Below are 26978 nucleotides of genomic sequence, written 5' to 3'. Positions count from 1 at the left end.
ATGTGAAACAAATCAGGACAAGATGATATATAATAGTTATCTTTTAAAGCATTAATACTTGGGCACAGATTTGAGAGTGTACTTCTGAAGTACCTTTTAAGGTAAGCACTTGTATTTTTACTTAAGTATTTACCTCTGACACCTGTAAATATGAGCAAACATGTGGTCAAGTCGCTGAAACGTGGATGACAGTGTCCAAGCTGGAGGAGGAGCAGCTGCCTGCTGAAGGTCCGGCCGCGGCCTGTAGGTGGCGTCAAAGCGCCGCAGTCGTGCTAATGAAGGGTAAAAGCCAAACAGGCTGCGTTAGCTTCACTGTAATGACGTTAGCATCCTGGATGTTTTTTTCCACCGTTAATGAGTTTGGATACCGGGGAGCCGACATCCACGAAGCTCTCCGGTCGCTGAAGCACATCCACTGTGACCTCGGCGGAGACAGCTCGGTGCCCGCCCGATGATCCTGAAGGTTTGTTGTTACCGTGACAGCTCGGTGCCTCTAACCGGAGAGACTGCGTAACGTCCAACCGTGATGTGGTAGCTAGTTAGCTAGCTACCGTTACCACGCAAAGCTACATTAACGGTGGATTACGGAAGAGTCAAACAGTGTCTTCAGTCGGGACACAGATCGGCAGTTAGCTAAACAATAGTTTTAAAGCGATATGTTTTATTTTTATTCAAATCTGATTCAAATTAAGTCTAGCTAGTTAGCGTGTTGTCAGGCTAAGGTCAAGGAGCTGGCCAGTCTGACAGCTAACGCTAACTAATATGGTACCCGGGAGTCTATAAATGTGTTATAAGATTGTAAGTCCTACTACTTCTATTTAAGCAGCACTGGTTGTGATCGAGTGAACGCTGGAAGCTGGGCTGCTGTTTTTAAGATTAAGAGGTTTGCACGTAAAACTTTGATTGGCTTAACTCGGTGTAAATATAAGTAAGGTCTTAATGGAGGTGGATGCACCGTGGATTGATGTGCTACCAAGTGAAATGTACGGTGACAGGTGATCAGTGTTGTTACCACTGAAGGACAGGTTGACAGTGGAGCCTTGGGTTTGATAGCTTCAGTTGCACTGGGTGTGATGGTGACCATGCTGCTGGTCGTGTTTATTTGTTGTCATAGCCCCAGTTTGTGCCTTTATCTCTTTTTTTAAGCCTCATAACTCCTGGTCCACCTGTATATATACTTATTGTATGCTCTGCACAAAATCTAGCCTATGCTCACGTTGCAGATCTGTTTAATAATACAGACAAATGTGACAGCTGAAGATGACACATCCCTACTAAATGTGCAAAGTATAAATCAGCAGTGAAAGGGTTTATTATCCATTCAATTTAGCTATGATAGCTATGAGCAGAGCCGCTGCCAATGTATAAGCAAGAAATTAGTGTTCTTTCAGCTCCATCAAATTAGCTGCATACTTTTAAATTTGAGACTGTGCCTCTAAGAAGTGCTTTCTAATTTTTTAGATTACAGCACACTCCAAAAATCTTATGAATCGTGCAGTGGGCAGTATTTGTCAAAGACATGGTAAAGGCTCAAATAAAACACTCTTGACACAGCAGATTCAGTGGAAAGCACTTTAAGGTTTAATTACTTTATACAGACTAATACAGGTTCTGAGAAGCCAGAATCATTGTCGGGATCTGGTTTGGGTCAAAAACAGGCTAGCAGTGTAAAAAACAGTCTAAGAGGGCGGGGTATCATTAGGTGATCATGATACCCCATCATGAATCAAAGCTAACTAGCAGAGATCAAATAGATCAGACAGATAAACTGGGTAACAAACAGCTGGAAAGTTATAACACTAAGCACAGTAGACCGAAGGCAAAAGGTTAGAGTGAATAGGCTGGTATAAATACTACAGGGGTGTAATCAGGGGAATGCCTAGCAGGTGCACGGTACGGTGAAGCTTGGACAAGTGATATGACTAGTTCAAATTAGGACAGGGTCTGAACTGGTCTAATAACAAACAGCTGCACAAAACAACAGTGTGAGAATATGCATCTCACAACTCGACAGACACATAATGGTCTCACAGAATATGGTGCTTTGCCAAAGATTAAGCTAGTAGTAGTAGCAGTAATATTAAGTACTTAAAATCTGTGTAAAAAAATGCTAAATCCCTATTTATGCAAAACTAATTTCATTCTAAAATATATACGTACTGTAGTAAAACACAGGGACCTGTCTACTTTCACTTTTGCTACTATATATATATTTCAAGGTGAATTTTGAATGCAGGGCCTTTACTTGGAAGTGTGCTGTACTTCTTAAACTTCTGGTAAATACAATAAACAGACTACCATTCATTTTACACTCATACAATATTGGATTGATGATAATTTAGCCTCTATCAATGCCAAAAAATGCAAAATGCTAAAAAAGAATTGCTGATGATGAAGTCACAGTTAAAAGGTTTATTACTCTCTATCTACCTGACTTATCTGAGCTTCAGTTGTGTCCATGCTCAAATGTTTGAGACTCGTAATTTCTTCTGCATATAAAATGCTGGCATTCTCTGCAGCATCTCATACCATCCATACACAAACATGACAACTGGAAATGACATATATTCCCACTAAATCAGCCTGAGATTTGCCAAAATTAAAAATGTTTTGCTATCAGTTCCAGTGCTCTCCATAATGTTTAAGTCGGAGACTCATCAGGCCTGTCAGAGCATTACCAGAGAACACACCCATGAACTAAAGATGTCTATGAATCACAGACTTGAAGCAGTCACTGCACACAAACAATATACAACAAAGGAGTAAACATGGCTGCTTTCATTTACATAACATTTCTGTGTACTAAACATTATGGAGCCTTGAAATGGGAGGATGCTGTAATAAACACTTCTGTAGTTTCAAAATGTATAAAAATACCCATAACAAAAACCTGGATATGGATGTGCATTTTAGCCACATTAATTAAACTCTCTGATTGTGGAGTACAGTGGCAGATGAATAAATGACAAGTCTTTGTTCTAAACATTATGGAGAGCACTGTATATTTGGCTACATCAGTATTTACAATTATAAAACTTTATACATGTACAAAATGGGCAAGAAGAAAAGAAGGTAATTTCCAGTTACCTAAACTGGAAAACATAGTCACAACATAAGTAATCATCTAAAGATGTTTGTTACTGTGCTGAGGTCTGAATTATATTTGCATCCACGCGGTAAAATAGTGTTTTGAGGATTCTGGATCTCACTTCAGGACAACGGTTAGTGCTGTTCAACAACTTTCTCAATATTAAAGTACAAAAGTATAGTTATTTGCTTCCCTCACAGCCAGAAATTCAACCATTCAAACATAGTTGTGGAAATTAAAGATACTAAATGTACCCTTTTTGAATATTATTTAGTAGAAATATGCCCCAAAACATATCTTATTGCTGAAAGCTTCTGTCTGATTTTTTTATTGTCATTTAATAATGACTAATACCTGAAGGATATTGTGGAGTGTGGTGAGTGTAGCATAGAGTAGCAGAGCGGAGCGGAGCAGGGAGTGGAAGGATCGGCCAGAGAACAGTTGACTGATGTGGAGTCACATGCTAGTGCCAGATTAAGTTGCATATTGTAGCTTTAAGTTGCTGAAATAAGTTAATTAAAAATAATCAGTTCTTGGTTGTGTTTTATTGGTAAGTCTAGTGACTTGAATGATCTGTGTGGAACTGAACATACAGATCTGGGTTTTTGTGATCAGGCCTCTGAGAGTGTTGCTGTTGTTTGAAACGAAACCATGACAAACAACTGACTGAGTGTGTCAAACAGGGTTCGAACCTGAGCTCATTATCCCATATCAACGTCAGCAACTCTGGTGTTTGTGTGTGGAAACAAGTGTTGTCTGACATGTTTTGAGACATGAATTTGACAGTTTTGACATCAGGTGTTGACAGCACATGTTATGTCCCCGCTTTAATTTTTTTTCTTTAGTGGAAAGTTACAGACACTATAACAACCATGTGTAATTAGTACCAGTAACTATCAATGTGTAGATTTAATATCATTAATAAAGACAGAAACCTATTTGGCAAGTTTATTACTCCTCAAAGATAAACAGTTCGTTTTGCATCCAACCCAAATGCTAAACACCTACATTTATTGTAAATTATTCATCAGTTTATCAGTTTTGTATTTCTGATAATTACTGAGTTTATTTTATTGGCCAACCCTGTAAGCGATCGTATACAGATACAGTATTAGTATCTGTACTCCTATGTAATGTTATAAAGATGTACCCTTACAGTTATATATAACAACAACAATATTTATTATAATTATTTAGAATTTGGATTTCAGCATCGGTGCCAGTGTTGATGCTGTGTTTTAGCAGATATGTTGAGGTAAATCTTATTTGCATTTTAATTTCATCTCCACTGTTACACTCAAGGGATATTTCTGTATTTTCTGTTTCTTTCTGTCCAGCACAGCTGCATGATTCATTTCTTGCCTGTGGACAAACCTAAGTCTGGCGTCTGTTGTGAAATGAGCATATACTGTCACCAAATTATAAACTATAAATTAAAAAACAGATGCGTGATGAAGTTCTGTCCACTTGCTGAAGTATAATTTAGCACTCAGACAAGATAATTTGGCCTTTTCTAGGTGACTAACCAGCATCTGGAGCATTTCCACTCTAAACATCGAGTACTTGTTTCATTCTAAAGCGGCGACTTGGGAAAATCTTGCATGTGCTCTTGGAGCGAATTGGGTTTTCTTGAGCTATTGGAAACCATGAAAAGCATTTTTTCCTTCATTTTGGAGATTTTATAGATGGAACAACTCTATTAATTTTCAAATAATCAATAAATAAAATAATCGTTAGTTACAGTCTGGTACAGGGTGAACACATTAGAAAAGTATTCAAACTGCTGCTTTAACCAAAATCGTCAGATTTGATTTAAATGTTCCTCTTTGACATTAAGGTCATATCAGCTGACTGACATGTTGGGAGTCGTGGTGGTTGTGATGACTCCAGACTTTCAGTCTTGTGGTGAGAAAGGAGCCCAGATGGCAGACACGTGTGGTCTTGGTGGTTGTTTTGACTGATTTGGGCTCTTGTCTCACCCAGACGATTGTTGATAGGACGAATTGTTCGTGTGTGTGTGTCTGTGTGACTCAGCAGCTGTTGAGTTCTATCAGGGGACGTGGACAGCAGCTGTGTGTGTGTTTTTATGTTTTTCCCAGTCGTAGTTTGTGATTTTTGAGCCTGACAGATGTGTTTGGGGTTTGTCTCCCATGAGGCTGCATGATACAGCAAAGGAGGAAGGACCTCTTTTCCTTTTAAACATTTAAATCTTCTTCAAAGAGTAGATACATATTAAAGTATAGTTTTACCCATCCATCAGTTCAAAATCCAGTCCAGATTTAAAAGTCATATTAATAAACAATTGTAGTTCATATCATCTCTACTTACTTTCATACTTAGACCATAGAACTTGGTTTGAATTCATTTCATTCAGTATTTAAGAAAAATGCAACCTCTTGCAGAAAGTATTTCATTTTAAGATCTGCTCAGTCTACTGAGCAAATTCATTGGCAACTAATTTGAACAACTCATCATTTAAATACATTTTGAGGAAATGTCCCCCCCCCAAAAAAATTTAATAGCTTTGTTTGCAGCTTTGTGGTTTTCTGAAATGTGATCTGATCTTCACACACACACCAAAATTGATGAACTGATGAAACAAGGCTGTTTTGGTTGCAGCAGTATACATTGTGGTTCAATTAGGGACTGTTGCCATTATTTTTCCACCATCACTCTCTATTCAATGTTTATGTTCAGTAAAGACATGACTGAAGATTGTGACTCTGTTTTAGCAGCTAAGAAATATTGTGTTTGCAGATATTTTTAACTTTGGTAAAGATCAGATCACATTTTATGACCAGTTCATGCAGGAAAAACTTTTTCTTGCAACTTTAATTTCAGTTGATCAAAGATATTATTTTGGACTTCTTATGTTAATTTTTCACAATTTTACAGACTAAACAACTACTTAGTCAAGTTGACAATAGAAATAATTACTTGCACGCTTTTCTTCACGACCTTTTATTTTTACATTTCTCTACTACCTATTTTCTGTCCTTCCTTTCGTCCCCTTCTTGTCCAGTATCATCTGTTCCACTGAAGTGTGGATCTATGTTTTCTTCTACTTCACCTGGACCATGCTTGAAACTTATGTTGTTGTTTGTGAGTGTGTGAGTGTGTGATCCCAGGATAATCTTGTGTGTCAACAGTGGTTACCTCCTCCATTTAGCATCTTTTAGCCTGGTTATGCAACGGTTCACTAATGTACTAACTCACACAGAAAAGCTGCTGAGTTAGGCCTTTGTAATGAGGAATGATGATGATGATGATGATTATGATGATGATGACTACGTGTTGCCTCTTGCCCCTGGTTATATATTGAATTTGAGGATTTAAGCACAATGCTGACAGTGACAGCACAAGGTAAAGATTATAGATAGAGAACAATACCACCAAGAGATCAAGGCACAGTGTTGCAGTGGTAAATAACAACTGAATAAATCTAAGTAAGAAATAGTTAAATCTAGACTGAGTTGTTAGACTGGAGGGTGTATCTTTGGTCTAGAGTTTTCAAAAGTAGTTTGAAACCATCTCTCTGATCCGCCCGATTTTGGCACTGCGTTTTATGCGATGTAATTACTGACGTTTGTTATGTCTTGACATCGGTTGTTTTACTTTCTTAAACAACTTTTTTTTTTTCTTTTTGCAGAATGATCCCACTAAAGTTTGCTGGGTGTGTTTTGACTGTTGTCTGTTCTGTTGAGAGGTTTGTTAGCTTACGCTGGACATTTCTCATTAGTTTGATGTTTCATTGACTAAAATATTAATTTATACAAGAAAAATAATTGATATTAATATAATTCAAAAGACTTTTGCTTTGACGTCATGTCTTTATTGGACAGCTTGACCAGAGTGATGAGAAACATAGGGAGGGAGCGTTTAAACCTGGGGTTAACATTTTTGTCTTGACAAACCAAAGGTGTTTTGAACACCAACTAAACTGTCTGATGTAGTCCAAGCACTGTTTCGGGAAAAGTCTTTGTTGACTTAGTTTTTTTCTGATGTTAACTCAGACTGCAGTAAGTACCTGCAGCTCTTAACCTCGCCACTTCACTGTGTAACTAAAATAAATAAACTAAAATAGAGACAAAGTGGTCGGGGGCAGTTGAATGCAGTCTGACTGCAGCAGGTAACAGCTGAAGCCAAGAGATGATGATATAAGAAGTGAGACAAAAACATATGATAATAATCTTAAATGAAGGGTTTCCAAAAAATCCAATAAAGATTTAGAAGTAGTTACCTCTTGTTTTTTTAATTTAGGATTATTTTGTTTAAAAACAAGTTATGATTAGGGTCATTTTTCTGTTTTCATGCCCTCTTAGGGTCTTTGGGCTTCTGCAGGATGTTCTCAGAGTCCTCTGACAAACCAGTGGGAGACAGTGTCCCACAGAAATCACAAATGTGCAGCTGACCCTCGGTAAACTCTTAGTGTTGAACACAGATTCAACACAGAGCCAAACTACACACTCTTAAATATTCCTGGAAGTCCTTAATTGGCTCTGTCTGTGACTTAACGAAGGAAAGCAGAATTCCCTCACACACACACACACACACACACACACACACACACACACACACACACACACAGAGTCAGTCAGTCGGAATTAGCAGCTAAATCAGCCTGTCAGTGTCGTGAAGCAGTCGTGAGACCGCAGCTTTGTCCCAGAGATGGCTGATGATGTAAGATATGCTCACTCAGATCCTTTAAGCTGATTGGCTGATTGCTCGGGTTATTCAGCACAACTGGCAGGACACAGAAGGGCGATTGGAGATTGTTTTGTTTGTCTGTTTATTTCTATCGTGAACTCCTTCTCTAGTTCCAGTCAAACTGCCCTTACAGCTGATAGACACAGTGCACTGTATGCTTATCACAATCGTATGATTTATAACATCACTGTGTACTTACTCATGCCTTCACACCTGCCTTCTTTGCACTTCTGGTTTTTTGATTGTTTGTCACACAGAAAAGCAGACAAATTGAATATCTAACCCTCTAGTATAGTTTAAAGGTGTTTTTCACAGTTTTAAGTTTTAAGGACGTTTGTCAATAATCTGCAGATTCATTAACGATGAAAATTATCATTAATTACATGCACAAAACAGCTACCAGTTATACAAGGACTGTAAAACAACTTGCATGTGTAATATAATGTTTTTAGATGCAGTGTGATTTACACTTTCCGAGGTTGTTATTATCTCATGTCCATCAAGCAAACCTCCCATGCACATGCTTCCTGTACTAGTTAGACAAAAGGAACCATTTTTAATCTGAATTTCTCTGGTACTAATGCCCTTTGATAAACACTGAATGTATTTTAAACATGTTGGTGTCTTTAAATCAAGTCTACATTTTGTACACCCACTTGTCCACCCTCCTCCACAATCACTCGTATTCCAACTTTATAAAATGATATACTACGTCCTGCTGGGCTACGGAATATAGACATACGTCAGCCTTACTGGTCCTTTCAGCAGACCTATGGTTTTTCTACAGCTGCACAAATCACATGTCCAGCTGTGTGTGAGTGTGAATATCTGATATGAAAATAAGTTTTAATGTTTATTAGTAAGCTCACAGATTACTGAATCCTAATTACTGATGAAAAAGGAATGATTAAAACAAAACATATGAAACTTAAAATATCACCTATTCAGAACAGGAAGTTGATATTGATTAATCATCTCTCGTCCCATACTGAATATGTATTTCTGATTAACAAATTGCCTTTTTGGGAGCGTTTGTTCAGTTTGCGAGCTCTCTGTTGTGGAGATTGGTACAATGTGTTGGGATGTGCACACAAGCAGTAGTCAGTATAACAGTGTATTAAATGACAATTTGAAAATGCAATGTGTTGACAGTGTGAAAGTGATCGCTCAAACAGTGAATACAGAGAACAGCGCAGAGCTTCATAAAGATTTTCAGCTTATTGTTTAACTGGGCCATCTGTACATTGACTGTTCTTCTGAGGTTGTTTTTATTATTCAGCTCCTAGAGAAAAAACAGCAGACAGACACAGTTAGCAGGGCACAGACCTCACAGAGACAGTGGACGTGTCTATATTGTGTGTGCATGCTCGTCACGGATGATCAGGGTTATTTCACTGATCCCAGAACAGGACAGATGTGGCCTGATGTTTACTGTTTGTTTCTAACTTTAGAATTCATTGCTCATGGGAAACACTGTTTATGTTCTGTCTAAGTGTGTGTGTGTGTGTGTGTGTGTATATACATGATGCCATCTGCATCTGGGGCTCATGCTTGGTCAAACTTGGATCATGACTTGAGATTGGTTGTTGGATTTCTATCGTGGCTGAATATGTGCACTGTGCTGTGAGCAGTCGTGACCTGAGCCTGTGATGTGGGCCCAGTGCGAGTGTGTTTTTGTACAACAGGAACTGTGTAGTTATAGGCATTTCTTACCTTGATGACATGTTGGAGGTTTGTGGTTTTCAAGGTTTTTACGTAAGCATCTGGTGCTGGCAGGTCCTTATTTGAGTAGTTCACTTGTAGATTTTCTGTGCTTTTATCTTTTCCTATGAAGTGTTTACTAGACAAACACAGAAAAATGTCAGAAAACATCCAAATTAATTAGAGAATTAACATTCAACCAGCAGTAAGTTGTCAACTTCAATGACAAAAGTCACAATAAAATGTTCCACTGGTATAAACACAAAAGTCACAATAAAACTTTCCACTGGTACAACTGATAAACACTTGAAATTGATACTGGGCACTAAATATTTAAAATCTTCATGGTGGTTATAAACAAGGTTGTAAAGCAGCATGCTTTGGCTCTGTGAGGCAATTTATCTGTTCATGTTATTTGACATACAGTATTGTTGCTGCTTAGTCCACATTTCCTTATTGGAATACATTGCATTCAGTTGTCTATCCATACTTAGTTTCTCAAGTAGTCGATCATTTAAAAAACTATTTTTTTTAAATGTAAGCATTTTATCATATACAGAGCATTGGATGATGAATTAGGTGGCAGACATCACATAATTATTATTATTACTAAATACATAAAGCAATGAATCCACCCAGCTTCATTAGCCGTTTTTATACATTATGAGAGCCTCCCAAATTTCCCACATTAACACGTTGATCAAACGAACAGTAGCTGCTGAAGATGTCATTTCATACACACCATTTTATAGTCAAGCACTCCAGCTCACCTGAAATAATCAGCACTTAATTTTTAGACATATACTGTTTATATAAATATGAATAAATGGGTGGGTGGGTCTGTACGTCCACAGTATAGAGACTGTTTGGTGGCTTGGCTCTTACTTTGAGCCAACATCAGGATATCATCAGCTAGCGTTGTGCGTCACTACAGCCCTGACACTAACCAGATGAAGCCTTCAAAAGCACACATACACTAGCTGTGATATCTTTAATGGGTCTTCCTCTCTCTTCCAATCACCATCATCATCCTCTTCATTTATTTCTACCAGTCTCATATCTTTTCTCATCCCACTGTATGGTCTTGTCTGGAGGCAGGCAATGATGAGTCATTTAGGGGGAAGCTTTAAGGTGGATGATGGGGCAGAAGGATTGGGAGGGTGGTAGTAGGAGGAGGAGTTGAGCTAAACCATATCATCTTTTTTTATTCAGGAACCTTCAGTCAACTAATTTGGACGGTTTTGTTGAGTTGACCATCATCTCTTGCGTACATGGAATAATTAACCTCAAATAAATATTTACATCATCTTCAAAATTCACACGATTTTAGAAACGAGCTCTATTACATTTGTGTATTATCTGTATCTGTTTGATGTGGTAATTGGAAAAAAAATCTGGTGTTGTTGTCTATTGAAAATGTCTCCAGTGTCATTATTTCAAATGCTAATCCCTTGTAATAGTGGTTTGTATATTAGATGTTACTCAGCAACAGATACGCTTTGATTTCAGTGTATTTGTTGAAATGTGCTTATTGGAAAATTCATATTAAAGCACAACATATCCTCCCAGGTTACTGGTGATGGTTGATAGCTCTCTTTTCATGCATAGTCATATTCCAGATTGTTTAGGTTCCCAATTGAGAAAATGTTTGTTTTCTTACTATTTTAAGTCCACCTTATCCTGCTCATTGAGCTACATAGAGCTGTGTGTGTGCGTGTGTGTGTGTGAGAGAGAGAAACAGTCTGTGTGGAAGCAAATGTGCTGAAACAGTTGATGTCAACTGTGGCGACATGCCCAGAAAACCGTGTGTGTGTGTTATTTTTAAAAAAGCGACAAACTTGCCTGGTTCAGAATCTGTTTAATTTTAAATGTAGTTCTGTGCTGAATGATCAAATACTGTAACATAATGTATCACACTGTTCGTTCAGTCGTGGTTTCTTACACTAAGTAGTAATTTACTGTACTCTGAAATCTATTCATCTCACTTTAGATGCAAATTCAATTATTAAATGTGCACGTTTCCTTCCCTTTCTTTACAGGAAGTGGTGACCCTGCCTATCTGACACCCTGCTTCTCCTGCCTTCCCCCCAACTCTGCTCCCCCATCCCCTGTACTGTTTGGGTCTCTGTACTGCCAGCGGTGGATTGGAGCACTCTAATAGAAGGCTTTGCGAGGTGGTTTTTCGGTCTGGCGCCGCCTCCCCCAGCGGCCGGCGTGCGCTCCCAGCAGCCCGTGGTGCCCTGTGCCCCCCCCTCCCCGTCACTGCACACCAGAGCCCATGCCCAGGGTAAGACCAGAGCCATGATGATGTACAGCTCTGTGCAAAGGTTTTAGGCACTAAAAAGTAAAGAGAGGATGCTTTCAGAAAAATGCAGTTAATACATATTTTTTATGACGTCATTCAAAGTGCTGTAAACAGAAAAGACTAAATCAGATCAGTGCATGGTTTAACCACACATTACAGTACTCTTCTGTTCACTTGCACACAGTTTTCCATGTGTTCGGCAGGTAGATTGTTTCAAGCATCCTGGAGAACTTCTCTTGTGGATTGGATGTGGAGTTTACTTTAAATTTCTGTCTAATGTGTCTAATCTACAAGGTACTGTGTACCCTACGTAAAAATAAATTTGTAGATTTAATGCAGAAACACAAAACAAACTTAAGATTGAGTTAAATCTTAATCTTAAACATCTTCTGTCTCTTCACGTAATCCCAGATTGATGAGTGATGTTGCTCTGTGTGGGCCAAACCGCTTGTTCTTCCTTTCTAGTTCTTCTTGTCCCTCAAAATACTTCTTTACTACCCTTTGAGGTTTGAGGTTGTTGTAATGCCTCAGAACGAATGTGGCACCAGTCAGACGCCTCCCTGATAGTTGGGAATCAAAACATCTGAAGTACCTCTGCACAGCCCTGTATTACAGTGGCGAATCTGCAGATGTTGTTTTGTTTGACTATTTGGGCGACTTGATACATTTAATAACTGTTCCATTACTTTTGAAAACAGAATAATTTTAAAATATGATATCAACAGTACCATTATAGAAACCAGAGTATTGTATCAACGACAGCACTAACACATTTTAAACAGCAGAGCTGCTGCCTGAACAGAGCTGTGCACCGGCTCCACTGTGAAGCAGAAACTCCAGTCCAGAGGCGTTGTCGTTGTCGCCGTCTTGTTAAATCATCCTCTCCTGTGTAGGAGGAGGTGCGGTGCGTCCGCCAGGAGCCATGTGCCTCCCTCACACCCTCAACATGGACAGCAAGCTGCAGGGGACGGGGCCGGGGGGAGGGGGTTCACTTCGACCGCGAGGAGGAGTTCCACTGGAGCCCTTCATACACCAGGTGGGTTTTTCAATGTTAATTTTAAGAAGCGTTTTCATTTTGTTATTCTGGAAACTGAGTTTTCAAAGCTGGTAGCACTTTAATTACTGCAGTTATTGGTCGTGTGTAAACATTTAATTAGGGTTCATTTAACCATAAATCTATAACACATGATGAAAACTGTGATACTGTATCATTATTGACATAATTTAAATATTGCTTACGTCTATACTGCTGTGTGTTACGGTTTGAACCATTTAGTAGGTTTTTCCCAAATCTACCTCAAGAACTGAATTTGTGTTAATGTTTCAAAAGACCTCTCTAGATTTTTCATGGATATCTGAGTGCATGTGTGTTTGTGTTCGTAGGTGGGGGGTCACACCAGTATGATGCGTTATGATGACCACACAGTATGTAAGCCTCTGATCAGCAGAGAACAGCGCTTCTACGAGTCTTTGCCTCCAGAGATGAAGGAGTTCACTCCTGAGTATAAAGGTCAGTTTCAATCTAGTTGACTCAGTGATGTTTTATTATTTGTTTAGCTGGATTTGTGGATTTGTTGGTGAACTCCCAGTATCAGCCCCTCCCAACTCTCTTTGTCTTCATAATCACATGGGTTTGTATGTCTGTGTTCAGGCTTGTTCTTTTTTAGGTGGTATTACATTAATCATGCTCGTACCTGTAGTCTGAAGGTGATTTTATTGGGGATTTTTATTCCACCACAACATGAACTTAACAGGTGATAAATGTCAAGTCAGTTTTTTTTAAGCAGCAGCTTTCATACACAATGGCAATGCAAAATGATTCACATGGGCATTAAAAGAGGTTAACCAGTATGGTAAGATTAAATCAACATCATTTAACTTCACAAAATGTCAAATGGGAAGTTTGCCTCAGTGGAGCTGATCCACAACAACACTTTGTGTCCTTAGACTCGTGAATCAGTATAAGATATAACTCCCATAAAAACTTTAATAGTAAAAAAAAAAACATACTGAACATCAGCTGATGATGACAAAGAGTTTGATGTATTTGTGATTAAAAAATTGCCTCTTTAGGAGCATTTGTTCAGTTTGCGAGCTCTCTGTTGTTGAGATTGTTGCAGCTGACGTAGCTTACAATGTGTTGGGATGTGCACACGAGCAGTAGACAATATAACAGTCTATTAAATGACAATGTGAAAATGCTCTGTGATGACAGTGTGAAAGTGGTCTCTCAAATACAGAAATACATGTATTCAATACAGAGAACTGTGCAGAGCTTCATAAAGATTTTCAGCTCATTGTTTAACTGTACATTGATTGTTGTTATGATGTTTTTATTATTCAGCTCCTAAAGAAAAACAGCAGACAGACACAGTTAGCAGCTAGCTGGTGAAGCTAAACCAGGTATTTTGCTTTAGGAGTTGGTAGGTTCAGGAGTGGTTTCTTATAGTCATGTGATGATAGAAATTCATATAGATATGTTTTTCAAATAACAAACATGAGATATGAAAAATATACTTTTTAACTTAAAATTGTGTGTTTTGTGTTTAAATAACTTATTTTCAACAAAGTAGACACTTTTACACACTGTGCAGCCCTAAATAAATAAATGACAACAACTGCACTAATATTTAATGAAGATGTATGTTGGCTGAGAACCGGCAAAAACACAGACTGACCTCTGAGTTGTAAGAATTGATATTGCATTTTCAAATAGAAATCATAGTTAATTGAAATATCTTGTTTTTTTTCCCCCTAATGTCAGAGTTGTCTTCACAACTTTGCAGCTGTCTTGTTGTGGCCAGTTCACCACAACCACAGAGCAAGATTACAGATGAGTCTGCTCCCGGTAAATCCATCTAATTTGACAGAGCCGCACAGTAATTACACATAAGCACAGAACAATACATTATAAAAGCTGCCTAAAGTCATAATAGCTAAAAACACACCCTGGCTACGTTTATTATCTTAAGACAGATGATATAGAGCTGCACAAACTATTCCACTTACAGGACATTGGATCTTTACTTGATTTATTTTTATCATGTAATTTATTGACGAAATGCTTTGAATAGAAGCAACTCATGAAAAACGTGTCACCTACTGCTGGACTGAATTGTTTAGACTGAACTGTTGTATTGAATATGACATTTTTCTGTGTGTTACAAGTGTCAAATTCCAAAGTTGCTCATACAGTATTTAGAGAGTTGGTCAGTAAAAACACTGGAAACTGTTTCTTTATGAATTTGTCACATACATAATGTGGAACATTTACTATTTATTTAGGATTCCTGCACAGCAGCTCACAATCTTGTTCACCTGTACAGCTTTACACATCCACCTTTTCAGCTTTTAACAGTGTAAGAAGAAGGAAATAGTGGAGGGATCTGTTCATTTTAAAACCGACTAATGATTCCAACTCACAATAACAGGAGGAGAGTATGTGATGATGATCTTTTATCAGACAAAGTATCTACACACGGTTCTGTATTTCCCATGATTATAAACGAGTGTACAAATGAGATTAGCCTCTCCGCTATAGCAGAAGAAACAAAAATGATTTTTATCTTTTATGTGCATCATTCACATCTTCAGAATAGTTTCTCCATCAGACAACTAAATCTCTAAGACCATTATAATAAATTACCCTGTGCTAATTTACAGTATATTCTGAAGTGTACTTTGAATATTTGAAAATTATTTTAAATGTTTTTTTACAGCTTCTTATTCTATTATTGTTACGTATCATATTATTGACACTTATCACATTTTTACATTTCACACTGTAAACCTTCCCCTCATGCATCGTTTCATCTCATGTTATATAAAGTTAAGTTAAAAAGTTAAAAACTGCCTCTTTCACATGAACATACTTGTAGCCAGGTAGGAAACCCAGGCTGCACAGAGCTTGTTGATAACCTGCTTCATGATGCCGATTATCCAGGATGGTCAATGTTAGGCTGTTAGGATGTAAAGCCAGATCATTCTCAAAACTCTCTCTACTTTACATTTGGTGGTGGAGGACAGTCAGGTAGAATAGAAGGAAAGAAGTACGGATGTTTAATGGAAGTGAAGTGATTTAGCAGCTCTGCTTCTCATCACCAGACACTGTAGCTGTTTCCACTTGACAGCCAGTATAAACAGACGCACAACTCTCTATACACATGTATGACATATTTAGCATTTTAATAAATGATGTAAGAGCGGAGACAATGACAAAAATGAAGAGATATTTTGATTGTGGAAATCCCTGGTGTAACTAACAACATTAAGGATGACTCTCATCTGTTTGTCTTTTGTCTTGTTTTGTTTTTGTTCTTTGTGCTTCTGAGTCACAACAGTGAGCTGCACTGAAATACACCTCATTAGTTTCATCTGTCTGTGATGTTTAAATGTCTCCAAAATGAGAAAAGTCTGGCGGGAAAACACTACAAGACATGAGCTGTGTCCCCATTCAATACCACATGCTGACGATACAAAATTTCAAAATAAAATGTTATTTCTGCTACTGAACTCATAACTGCAAAATAGCAGATGATGGTGAGTAAGCTCTGGAAAGACAGAGAAGCAAGTGTTAAATCTCCTGTAGACCCACAGTGCACCCCCACACGTGAATTCACTCCCTATGTGCGATTATTAGTATTGTAAGGAGTGTGTGGGTGAGCTTAGACTGCACTGAATAGACATTTCCTTTACTGGTTCTGTTGCACCTGTCAGGGTGGGGCAGCATTTTTTAAACATTATATAATCCCAACACCTCAACATGAACCACAGCGAAACACCAATCATGCAGAAGATGTGAAAACACCACTGAGGGTCTTTTAAAGTTATGCTTTATTTGGCAACTTCCTGGTGGTTAGACACTAAAGGAAAGTCATTCCTGCTCATTGAGCAGCTGCCTTGTCAGAAATACATCTGAAGAGCAACTGAGGTATCTGTGTGCATAATGTGAGTAGTTTTCCACACAAAGTAGGGCACAGTAATGGCTGCTCTCTCATTACACTGCTCCGAAAACATCAAAAGCAATCAGACAATGGAAAAAGTACATTCGTTCACACCATGTCATAATCCTATTTTTGCCAATAAAATTTTTTTTCTTTTAAATGTCATCGACAAACTTATTCAGACATTTACTTTATTACTTTATGGAAGCTTCAAGTCTTCCTGGGGGAGTCTCTGCAAGTTTCTTACACCTTGATGTGGACAGTTTATCGTATTCTTCTTGGCAGACCCTCTCAAGCTGGGGACTGCCATCTTCAGGTCTCTCTACACATGTTCTCTGGCATTTTAGTCTGGCTCTGGCTTCTTATACAAAATTCACCACTATGTGGAACTCCAGACTGATGAAACTAAAACGTTTCACCTCATGGCATTTTGCTTTGAATGTTTTGTCCCTGACTTAGCTTTTCTGTTTGCTTTGTAACTCAGTTGTGAGTTGCTTAGGATAGAAGTGTCTGACACTAAAGGACAATCAGATACTTGTCCTAAAGCCACTGACATGTTGACAGATGAACCATCAGTCTGGTGACTATGTTGAGAACCCTCCCTTAGCATGATCCCGCCATCATGTTTCAACATTGCCAATGTATTAGCAGGTGATGAGCCGTGCCTGGTGTTAGTTTTGGAGTTCTGCCCTAATATTTCGATTTTGTCCCACCAGACCAGAAAATCTTTTTGCACATGCTTCCAGCCCTTTAAATGCCACATGGGCTCCAAGTGGGCTCTCTTCTGCCTTTTACTCTGGAGTGCTTCTCTCTGACCACTCTACCGTAAAGGCCTAATTGAGTGTTGCCAAGATGGCCGTTCTTCCAAGGTTAACTGAATTTACCACAGGTGGACTCCAATCAAGATCCAGGAACATCGCAAGGATAATTACATTAAACAGGATGATAATTCACAATGGCTCATAGGGTATAATTCAGTAAAAAATTAAAAACACATTTTCACTTTATGGATTATTGAGTGTATATTAGTGAAAAGACATGCTGATTTTACCCTTTTTAAAAAAGTGAAGGTACTCTGTACTAAAGCCACAGATTTCCAGTAGAGTGACCTGCAGTTACCTGCAGTATGTCTGTATTCCTACCTGTCCACCCTGCTGGTATTGTGGGTCCCAGTGCCATGACAACAACAGTATATAAAGCGTCTATATTTAGCCCTGGATCTGTGCCCACTACCATTGTCCGGCTGATTAAATAACAGCACACAGACAGACAGCTGCCCAGGGGCGACTTTCTGAATCTGTCAAGGTTGTTTCATCCAGAAACGGTTTGACATTATCGAATTGAATTTCTCCTTGTGTTGTGGGTGTGGAGGTGGTGAAGAAGTTCAGCTTCTTCAGTAGACTGTGTGCTCACTCTGTGTTGTTTATGGTGAGAACTGACTGAGTTGATGTTTGGAGAGAGATGAACCAAATAGATGTGAGAATACAGTAATTAGACCTGATTCAAACTGATGAACAGACGATGTAATGAGAGAGAACAGCAGCATTGGCTGCAACATAATACCCCACCAATGAAAGAGCAATTGGTGGGACACATTTATCTCCTTTGATGCAGAATTTGCACAATAGCAAACCTGATTAGCCTGAACATACTAAAACTAACCTCTGCTGTTTCACATGGAGCAAACATTACGTCTGTGTGTTTTAGAAGATCTGTTTCTCTGTCTGTCTGTAATATGTCTGATATTTCTAAACCTCCCGTCCGATTCACTTTGTCCTTTCAGGTGTGGTGCTGGTTTGTTTCGAGGGCGACTCTGATGGCTACATCAACCTGGTGGCCTACCCCTACGTGGAGAGCAACATGGAGGGAGGAACAACAGAGCACGAGGAGCGTGAACCACCCGAGAGGGAGCAGCCAAGGAGGAAACACTCCCGCCGCAGCCTCCATCGCTCCTCCTCCTCTGACCACAAGGAGGATCGGCCTGACAGGCGGGAGGCTCATGACACGGACAACTCTGATAAGTAAGAATTTTTAAAGGTAGAAACTTGTTTCTCTGGAAGAAATCTGAATAAAATAGAGAAATGTCAGTGTTGGTCTGCCTCTGTGGTTCAGATATCTCAGATTTTAATTAATCTAAATTGTGAAAAGCTTTTTATCTGTGTTTTATCACATTTATTACTTTGGGCTGTTGACTTCAGAGTCCAGCATTCAGACTCCTGTGAATAAAAAAATGATAATATATTAATTAATTATAAATTATATGGCTGGCAGGTGTAGTGGTAAGATCCTTACTCTTGTACTTGTATCTCACTGGTAAGTTGCTTTGGATAAAAGTGTCAAATTACTAAATTTAATGTAAATTTAAGCATCTTCTCTCCTTTTCCATCCAGTGTTGCAGAGCTGAAGAGTCCCAGGCTCGACACAAAAATCCACTCAGATGTTCCCTTCCAGATGTTGGACTGGAACAGCGGTGTGACATCAGAGAAGATCAGTCACAACCCCTGGAGCCTCCGCTGCCACAAACAGCAGCTCAGCCGCATGAGGTCTGAGTCCAAGGACCGCAAACTCTTCAGTATCCTTCCTCAGTCAGTCACATTCCCAGTTTTCACTTTACTTCCTGGGTAGTATGACATCTGCCCTGGAGTTTTGTTAGTCATGTTTATGTACTCAGAACACGCTTTACTAACTTTATATTATGTTACCATGGCAACATGGAAAAGGAGGTGTGGTTTTCATGCAGTTATTAGCATTAACATGAAAACCACTCATTCTGAGGAGGGCTGTTACAGACAGGGATAGAAGGGGGCTGTGGTTCATCATCTTTGTATATTTTATGTGTATATGTCGCACATACTGGTTAGAACCCCAGGGAAACAATTTGTATTACTGAAAAGATAATATGGGACCTTTAAACCAGCTGAAAATCTTAAATCAAGTTTTTAAAACTATTTCCATCCACAAAAAAAGAAGGTGGGATGCGATTTAAAACTCTGGGAAAATAAGTCAAAAATGCCATGTCACTGAACTTGAACAAATTTAATAATAATAATTATAATAATGACATAGTTTATTAATCCCCTTGGGGAAATTGTTGTTTGGACAGCTGCACTAGATGACGGTGCTAATGTGGGGTTTCGGTGTCTTGTCTAAAGAAACTTTGACATGTAGCCAGGAGGAACCGAGAGTCGAACCACTGACTCTGGGGTTTAAAGATAGACACAGCTCCACCAACTGAGCTACATTAGCAGCATAAATTATGTAAATACATACATTCAGCATATACAGAGTAACTGTTTCTGTAACTGTTCAGTAGTGCAGTACAGAACAGGTACGGTAAGAGGTACTGATCATAAGTGTGCGTGAGTGTGTGAGGCAGTGTTGGAGATGTCTGAGGTTATCAGGTTAAAGGTTGTGTTTTGATCTTCAACTTCAAAGATTTTAGACTCCAGCTGCCTGGAAAACACAGCTGAGGAAAGAGAATAATCAACACACGCACTCTGTTCTGAACATGGTCTATCTGTCTTTTGTCCAAACAGATTGAACAGGGCCCCTGTCAGTTCTGATTGTCAGGGAAGGCTCTCCATATTAGCTCTACAGACATTGGTACAGATTATTAAAGCTACCAGAGTCCAGCGATCATCATTGAGGGTGACAGGGTTTTCTTTTTTAGATCTTCAGAGGGAATCAAGTATTTAATTTCTACTGGAGGTAAAAAAAAAAAACCCTGTAACTCCTGAAGAGTAACAGACAGTAGAAAAAGGAAGGGGTGTTTTATATGTGACATAAAATATAGTAATAATATGACAAATGGAAGAATAGCAGCTTAACTGTTAGTATTTAACAGTCTTTTAAAGATTATATAAAGGAAAAAATCCAGGAAGCTGTGTTCCCCTGTTAACCTGACTTGGGTTTCCTTTACAATGACACAATGAAATATCTACCTTATTGTTTTTGGAATTTCAAACAATTAAAGAGGAAAATGTGCAAAAGGCTGAATTCAGTAAAAAAGTTCTGTTCCTTAAGGGGTTCTTACAGTATAAATGTGGGTCAACAAAACAATTAAAGTCAGTACAATTAAACAGCACCACAAACTATATCTACATCCATTGTGGCCTCACTGTACAGCTGAATAAACACTTCTCTGAAACAGATTCAACAAAACCTTTCATGAAGTGTGGATCTATTGCAGGGCTGCTAAATAGACTGCAATAGATTTAGCTGTGTGTACTCTACCCAATAAACTTTCAACTCTTTTCCGTACATTAGCATTTTTTGGCTGAAACAATACATTTCCTGTAGACATGTAACATTAAAAGTGTTACAGCAGCTCAGAGAAAACCCTTTGCTTTGTTCCGTGGCAAGATTTTAATGTGAAACACAGGCTGTGTTGAAATCTGACAATTTACTATGGGTTGAAAAAATTTATTTTGTATCAGCAGTCCATTTCTTTTCTACAGCTTCACTTAGGTTTGTGTACATTGTGTTCTTTGTGAATTCGTAAATCAAAATTCCGTTAATGTAGCATAAGAAATAATTAAATGAGGAATAATGTATGGAATATAAACTCTCATAAGGACAACTTAACATTTTTGCTCCTTAACGTCAGCGTTTTAACCAGAGTTCCTGTTGTTGGAGAATGTGGTTCACCACTTCTCTTACCCCTGCATCCTGGACCTGAAGATGGGCACCAGACAGCACGGCGATGACGCATCTGAGGAGAAGGCGGCCAGACAGATGAAGAAATGTGAACTGAGCACTTCAGCAACACTGGGAGTCAGAGTGTGTGGCATGCAGGTAAAATGATGACTCCTGCTGAATACCACAGAGTTTCAGTCTCTGATGGCTCAGCATGATTCGTCTTCTTTTCCCATCAAGTTTTATATGTACACTGGCAAAGCCGCTGGTGTCCAGCATTCATATACCCACCAAGAATTAAGAGGCAGTCAGCAGCCGTCCCACTCTACCAGCAAACATGATGATTGCCTGATTCCTAATGTATTTTTAGAAAAATGTCCACCCACTTCTTAAAAATAATTGTTGCGTTGATCTGGATTCTTCTCCTCTGATTCTAACTAGATTTTATTTTGGAAATCCTCTCTGCAGGTGTACCAGCTCAGCACCGGTCACTACCTGTGCAGGAACAAGTACTACGGCCGTGGGCTGTCAATCGAAGGCTTCCGCCAGGCCCTCCACCAGTACCTGCACAATGGAAAGGGCCTGAGGCAGGACCTTTTCGAGCCAATCCTGAATAAGCTTCGCAGCCTGAAGGCGGTGCTGGAGAAGCAGGCGTCCTATCGTTTCTACTCATCTTCACTTCTTATCATCTATGAGGGAAAGGTGATGAAAACACAGAAGATATATAACTTATATGCTAATGCTACTTTATTCTTCAGTGAACACCTGTCAGATGATTTAATTTGATCATTTTCTGTATTTATAGCTCAGAACTTTCATAATAGATGTGACAGATGAAGCTTAAATCAAGTTAAAGTCGTGTTAAAACAGTAATATCTGTTCTAAGTTTGTCACATTACAGGAGAATGTGTTATAAGCCACCCTCAAATTTGAATGATTAATAAACCCATAGGTTTCAAAAAGGACTCGCCTTTTCTGTAATGAGCCTGCAAACAACTGCTACTCATGGGAAGGTGTGTTCTTTAAAGGCTGTGACAAAACTAATTACTGTATAAACAACATAATAATGAAAGAAAAAAAAACTACTGTACTAGTCTTAGCACAACATGCTGTTGAAAAAAGCTTTTAGTTATTAGTGATGTAGAACTCTCAATAGGTTTTTAAATGATCTGGATTCATTTTAGTGCTGTCAGTGCATCTTGAAGTTTCCTTACTGAACTGGCCAAAAAGCCCTGACCACAGAAATAAGGAAAAAACTGTTTAACGGTCTAGCCGATTATTCAGTACTACATAACTCAGACTTTTCACATGTCTAAAGACGTGGAACCCAAAAAAATAAACTGTAGCCAAAGTTGGAACATTGCAAAGTACACAAATGCAGAAGGAAGCTAAAGAATAAGGTGATGTATGCAACAAGAGCTCTGCAGCTCCCAGCTCACTCTTAGTATTCAAATCCATAGCATTTTGGATTGCGTCTGATCATCCTTAGCTCTGTTTCAGGGCAGGTTGGACTGTTCTCAGATCTTCCACAAATCAGGTCTGATTTCTAAAAAGTAATGCATTTATTGTGATTTTACACAATTCCTGAACAAACTTGTTTCAAACTGGTATTGAAGATCTGCTCTGCTGGTTACAAAGATGAAAACCATCTTCTCAGGCTTTGTGCTGATGTTCTGTCCAGTTACCACCTTTCAGTTTTGTGTCTGTCTGTGTCTTGTAGGAACCTGAGGGCCCTTCAGGCCTCAGCTCTGGGCAGCATGCAGCATGGCAACAGACGACTCCTGTGGTCACTGCTGAGCCGCACTGTGGCCCCGCTCCTGTGGCCCCCAATGCTCCCTGTGAAACGGACATAAGCCAGAACCCAGACATGGGGTCACTGTCCTCTCAGGGACCTGGACTGATGGCTCCGCCGCCCCTCTGCCCTTATCCTCCCTCACAGGCCCCAGCCGCCAAATCAGACTGCTACTCCTTCCTCCCTCCTCCCCCCGCACCTCACCCGCAGCCAGACTCCTCGTCTCCTATTCCCAATTTAATTTCCTTCCCGTCTCCTCCCGCGCCCCAGCAACCGCCCTTGGTGGACGTTCGTATGATCGACTTTGCCCACTCTACCTTTAAGGGGTTCCGCGGCGATACAGCGGTGCACGATGGCCCAGATCGAGGCTACGTGTTCGGGCTGGAGAACCTGGTCCAGATCCTTGAGAGCCTGCGGGACGACAACCTGCCGTAGCTCTGAGCACACACAGAGCTTGTTATAGGTTAGTTCAGGTCGTACAGTCAGTACAGACTCGGCTGTAAATATGGAACTGGGTTCTCCAGGACGTCACCATGGCAACATGCGGATCCTACAGTCGGGTAGTTACTATAGCAACAGCAAGGAGGCGGGACAGCGAAGCTGAAATGTCTGCAACTTGGATCTGATATGGAGACCCTCTGTGTTGGAGGCTCTGCAAGGCATACAGAGTTTGTACTTCTATATTTGTGAGGACCCTCATTAATATAATGTCATCTCTAGTCACTAGCCTCAACTGTAAGACTTCTACCCCTCACCATGTAGCCCTGCTCCGGTCCAAAATATGTCTGAAGCTCCATTTGGACAAGATTAAGATTACAGTGGAAGGAGGAGAATAAAATAATTACTGTAACTCATTGTTAAGATTTTAGAGTTTTTAAAAGACATGGATCTGTAATAATCTACTAATCAGCCCATTGGATCAGATTTTGGGGGTTTGGGGTTTCCAGGTTCCAACAACTATTCTTAAGTTCAAACTTAGCCCAGTTTTATTGTTTAGTATGTGGAGTAAAACTAGTCCTTACATGGTGTAACTGTTCAAAATGTCCAAAACTTAACTTGGTCCTCACAAAGATAGATAAACAAGACTGCACACACACACACACACATCCTGGGAACCGTTTTCTTTGTTTGACAGCATCATTGGACAGAGCAATCAGCTGGATCCCAGGGACCACCACTGAAGTTCACCCCGTGACTCACCTTCACTCCTCTTTCAAACCAAACCTGGACAGGTGAACGGACTCTCGTAGCGTTGACTTAAAAACGCTCTCAGAAACAGAACCAAGCATCTGCTAAAGCAATAGATGGTGATGAAAGACTCCGGCAGTGCAGAGGGCAGCGTTGCCCACAGGGATAATGGTGATAAAGTGATAAACAGAGATTTCCACAGTAGAAGTAGGTATAAGGACGGAAAAATAGGTTATTTTTAAAACGTTACATGTCTGTTTTGGGGGTTACTTCAGAAATGTTCTTAGTCGGTGTTCTGTAAAATCATCCTCTGGGTTATCATGTAATATCAAGAGTATATGTGTCAGTTTGCCAACTCTGATCTGGTGATATTTTATGTTTTTTAGCATCTTGTCCACGAATCCAATGAAAAACCCAATTTTTCCTACTAATTAATAGAGCCTGATGTATCTTATTCCCCTGTGCCATAGATCTCCATTGTCCATGAATGAGCCACTCTGTTGCACTAGGTGGCCTGTTCCCTCATTACTCAAAACATACTGTAGTTTGTTTTCACTCAGTCCCACACACACAGCGTCCTGCTGCTTCAGATGCTCAGTAGAGCAGCAAATGTTTATTACTACGCTGCTGAATATAGTCCCCAGTTTTCTCCAGTTCGCTCAGTGCCCAGAGTGAATCTGTAAGATTTAATACATATAAAACTATTTAAAGACAATCAGAAGTGAAATCACTGGCTGGACTCTGTCTCCGTGTGTTCATCTAGTAGCTGCTCTGGGGAGTCACAAGGTTAAAAGTGTTAAAATATCCATTTTTTAAAATGCTTTAAAAGCTTCACCAAAGTTGTTTTTTCCAAGATAACACACTTCACAACGACTTCTAACTGAAACTTAATGGTCACGTTGTTTTTTAGTGTCACAAATGAACTGTCTTAACCTTTATGCCGCGATGAGACGCAAAGTCCTGCAAATGCTCAGAAAACAGTCAAAGTGTATTGAGATACTCACAAACACGTTGTGTACTCTTTTCATGAGGTTTGTTGACAGTAACAAACATATAGACTTAAATAAGCCTTCTTCTTTTGATGAGGACTGGGTGATGTGGTTAAATAATAATAACATTTAATAACAATATGTTTCTGATATATGTCACATACATATATATATATATATATATATGTATGTATGTGTGCTTTAAATCGAATAATTTGCTCAGAATCTTTAAGTTCACCTGATGCTACTAAATCTGGAATTTGACAAATACAGTAATAATGTAGTTATTACCCAGCCCTGCCTCAGATGTGTCAAATAAATATACAAATCATCATCCTGTCGGTATAGTTGGCCTCAGTGTCTCTTCTGAAGATGTCACCGTTTATCCGATTACATCAGCTAATCACAGGGAGTTTCAGAGACCAGCCGTGATGCAGCACCATCCCCTGCTGGACAGCAACAGAAACCACCCCATGAGCTGGAATAAGAGAGAGCATATATGAATATTTTATTTTTGGTTTATTGAGGTAGTAATTTATTTTTTTATTGCACCTTTGCCCCCATGTAAATGTAAATGGATTATGTCTCTCCTCCAACTGTATAAAATGTGTAAAACAAATTAACTGCATCAGAGACACAGTGTGTGAAATATCAGGAGAATGAGCAGTATTATTTAAGCTAACTCAAGACTGTTGGATTTGCTGCTGACTCAGCTTCGATTGGGTGATAACGCAGAAAACCAGGTAGCGTTTCATGCAGAAGCTGCTGCAGCAACTCCAGACTTGAGTCAACACCTCTGCCTGCTGTGGAGTTGTTGCTCTGCTGGGAAGCTTTTCTGAATGTGTGTATGTGTATGTTAGCGCAGACGCCATCTTTATCTTTTGTTTGTATTTCACTTCACGTTTAAGGACTTGGTAAGGAACTGCATGCATATTACGTCCTCCTGTTTGAGTCCGTTTTCAGCACAGTGTCAAAAACATTCTTGTTACAGTCGTCACAGAGACTAAAGCAGCAGCAATGGTCCTGTGAGATATTTATTCATGGACATTAGCCTCAATGATTGTTCAGAGTTATTTAGCAGCATTTTCTGCATCCGACATCGTCCTTACTGTTTGTTAGAACAGTGGAAGGAAATGAGATTAAATATTTCCAGAAGCTTTTGGGCTCGTGTTGTAATTAATGACAAGGCTGATGCATTCAGTCCCATCTGACAGGTGGAGAGGGTTGAAAAGAGTCATATGGAAATGGTTTATGTACAGATTCAAGGAGAGAACAGCTTGATTTCTGAGGGTTTCATTTGAAAAATCACCCAACGTTAATTTAAATGTCCCCTTTATTTAGTATTGTAGCTACTTTATTTTAAACTTCCATGTGCTGTAAACACAATTTTATAGGTGAAAAAGATGATTTTACCTTTTAATCCAAATACATGATGAGTTGATTCTATTTTTGTACAAGGAACAAAGGACACAAAGACATAATGCAGTAAAATCTCTGAAATTTCCCTCTGTAATTGTAGTGGAGTAAATATAATAAATACTCAAGTACCTTGAAACTGTAAACCAAATACTTGAATATGTGTACTAGCTGTCACCCTAAACCTACTGGTTGTTTCTAGTCACTGGTAGAT

At 39.2% G+C, this 26978-nt stretch overlaps 1 protein-coding gene across 1 annotated transcript; it reads left to right on the top strand.

The window, feature by feature from the left end:
• The first annotated feature begins 224 nt into the window (after positions 1-224).
• On the top strand, positions 225-26505 carry ip6k1 (inositol hexakisphosphate kinase 1). The gene is made up of 9 exons (XM_026348446.1): positions 225-463; positions 11536-11783; positions 12695-12837; positions 13185-13311; positions 18528-18765; positions 19135-19316; positions 21363-21538; positions 21848-22081; positions 23100-26505. The coding sequence occupies exons 3-9, from the start codon at positions 12724-12726 to the stop codon at positions 23604-23606; spliced, it is 1578 nt and encodes a 525-aa protein (XP_026204231.1). The 5' UTR covers positions 225-463; positions 11536-11783; positions 12695-12723; the 3' UTR covers positions 23607-26505.
• Positions 26506-26978: the final 473 nt, after the last annotated feature.

Source organism: Anabas testudineus, chromosome 5, assembly GCF_900324465.2.
Source record: "Anabas testudineus chromosome 5, fAnaTes1.2, whole genome shotgun sequence".
Lineage (NCBI taxonomy): Eukaryota > Metazoa > Chordata > Actinopteri > Anabantiformes > Anabantidae > Anabas > Anabas testudineus.
The sequence above is the reverse complement of the archived record's forward strand: the minus strand, read 5'-3'. Positions and strand labels throughout refer to the sequence as shown.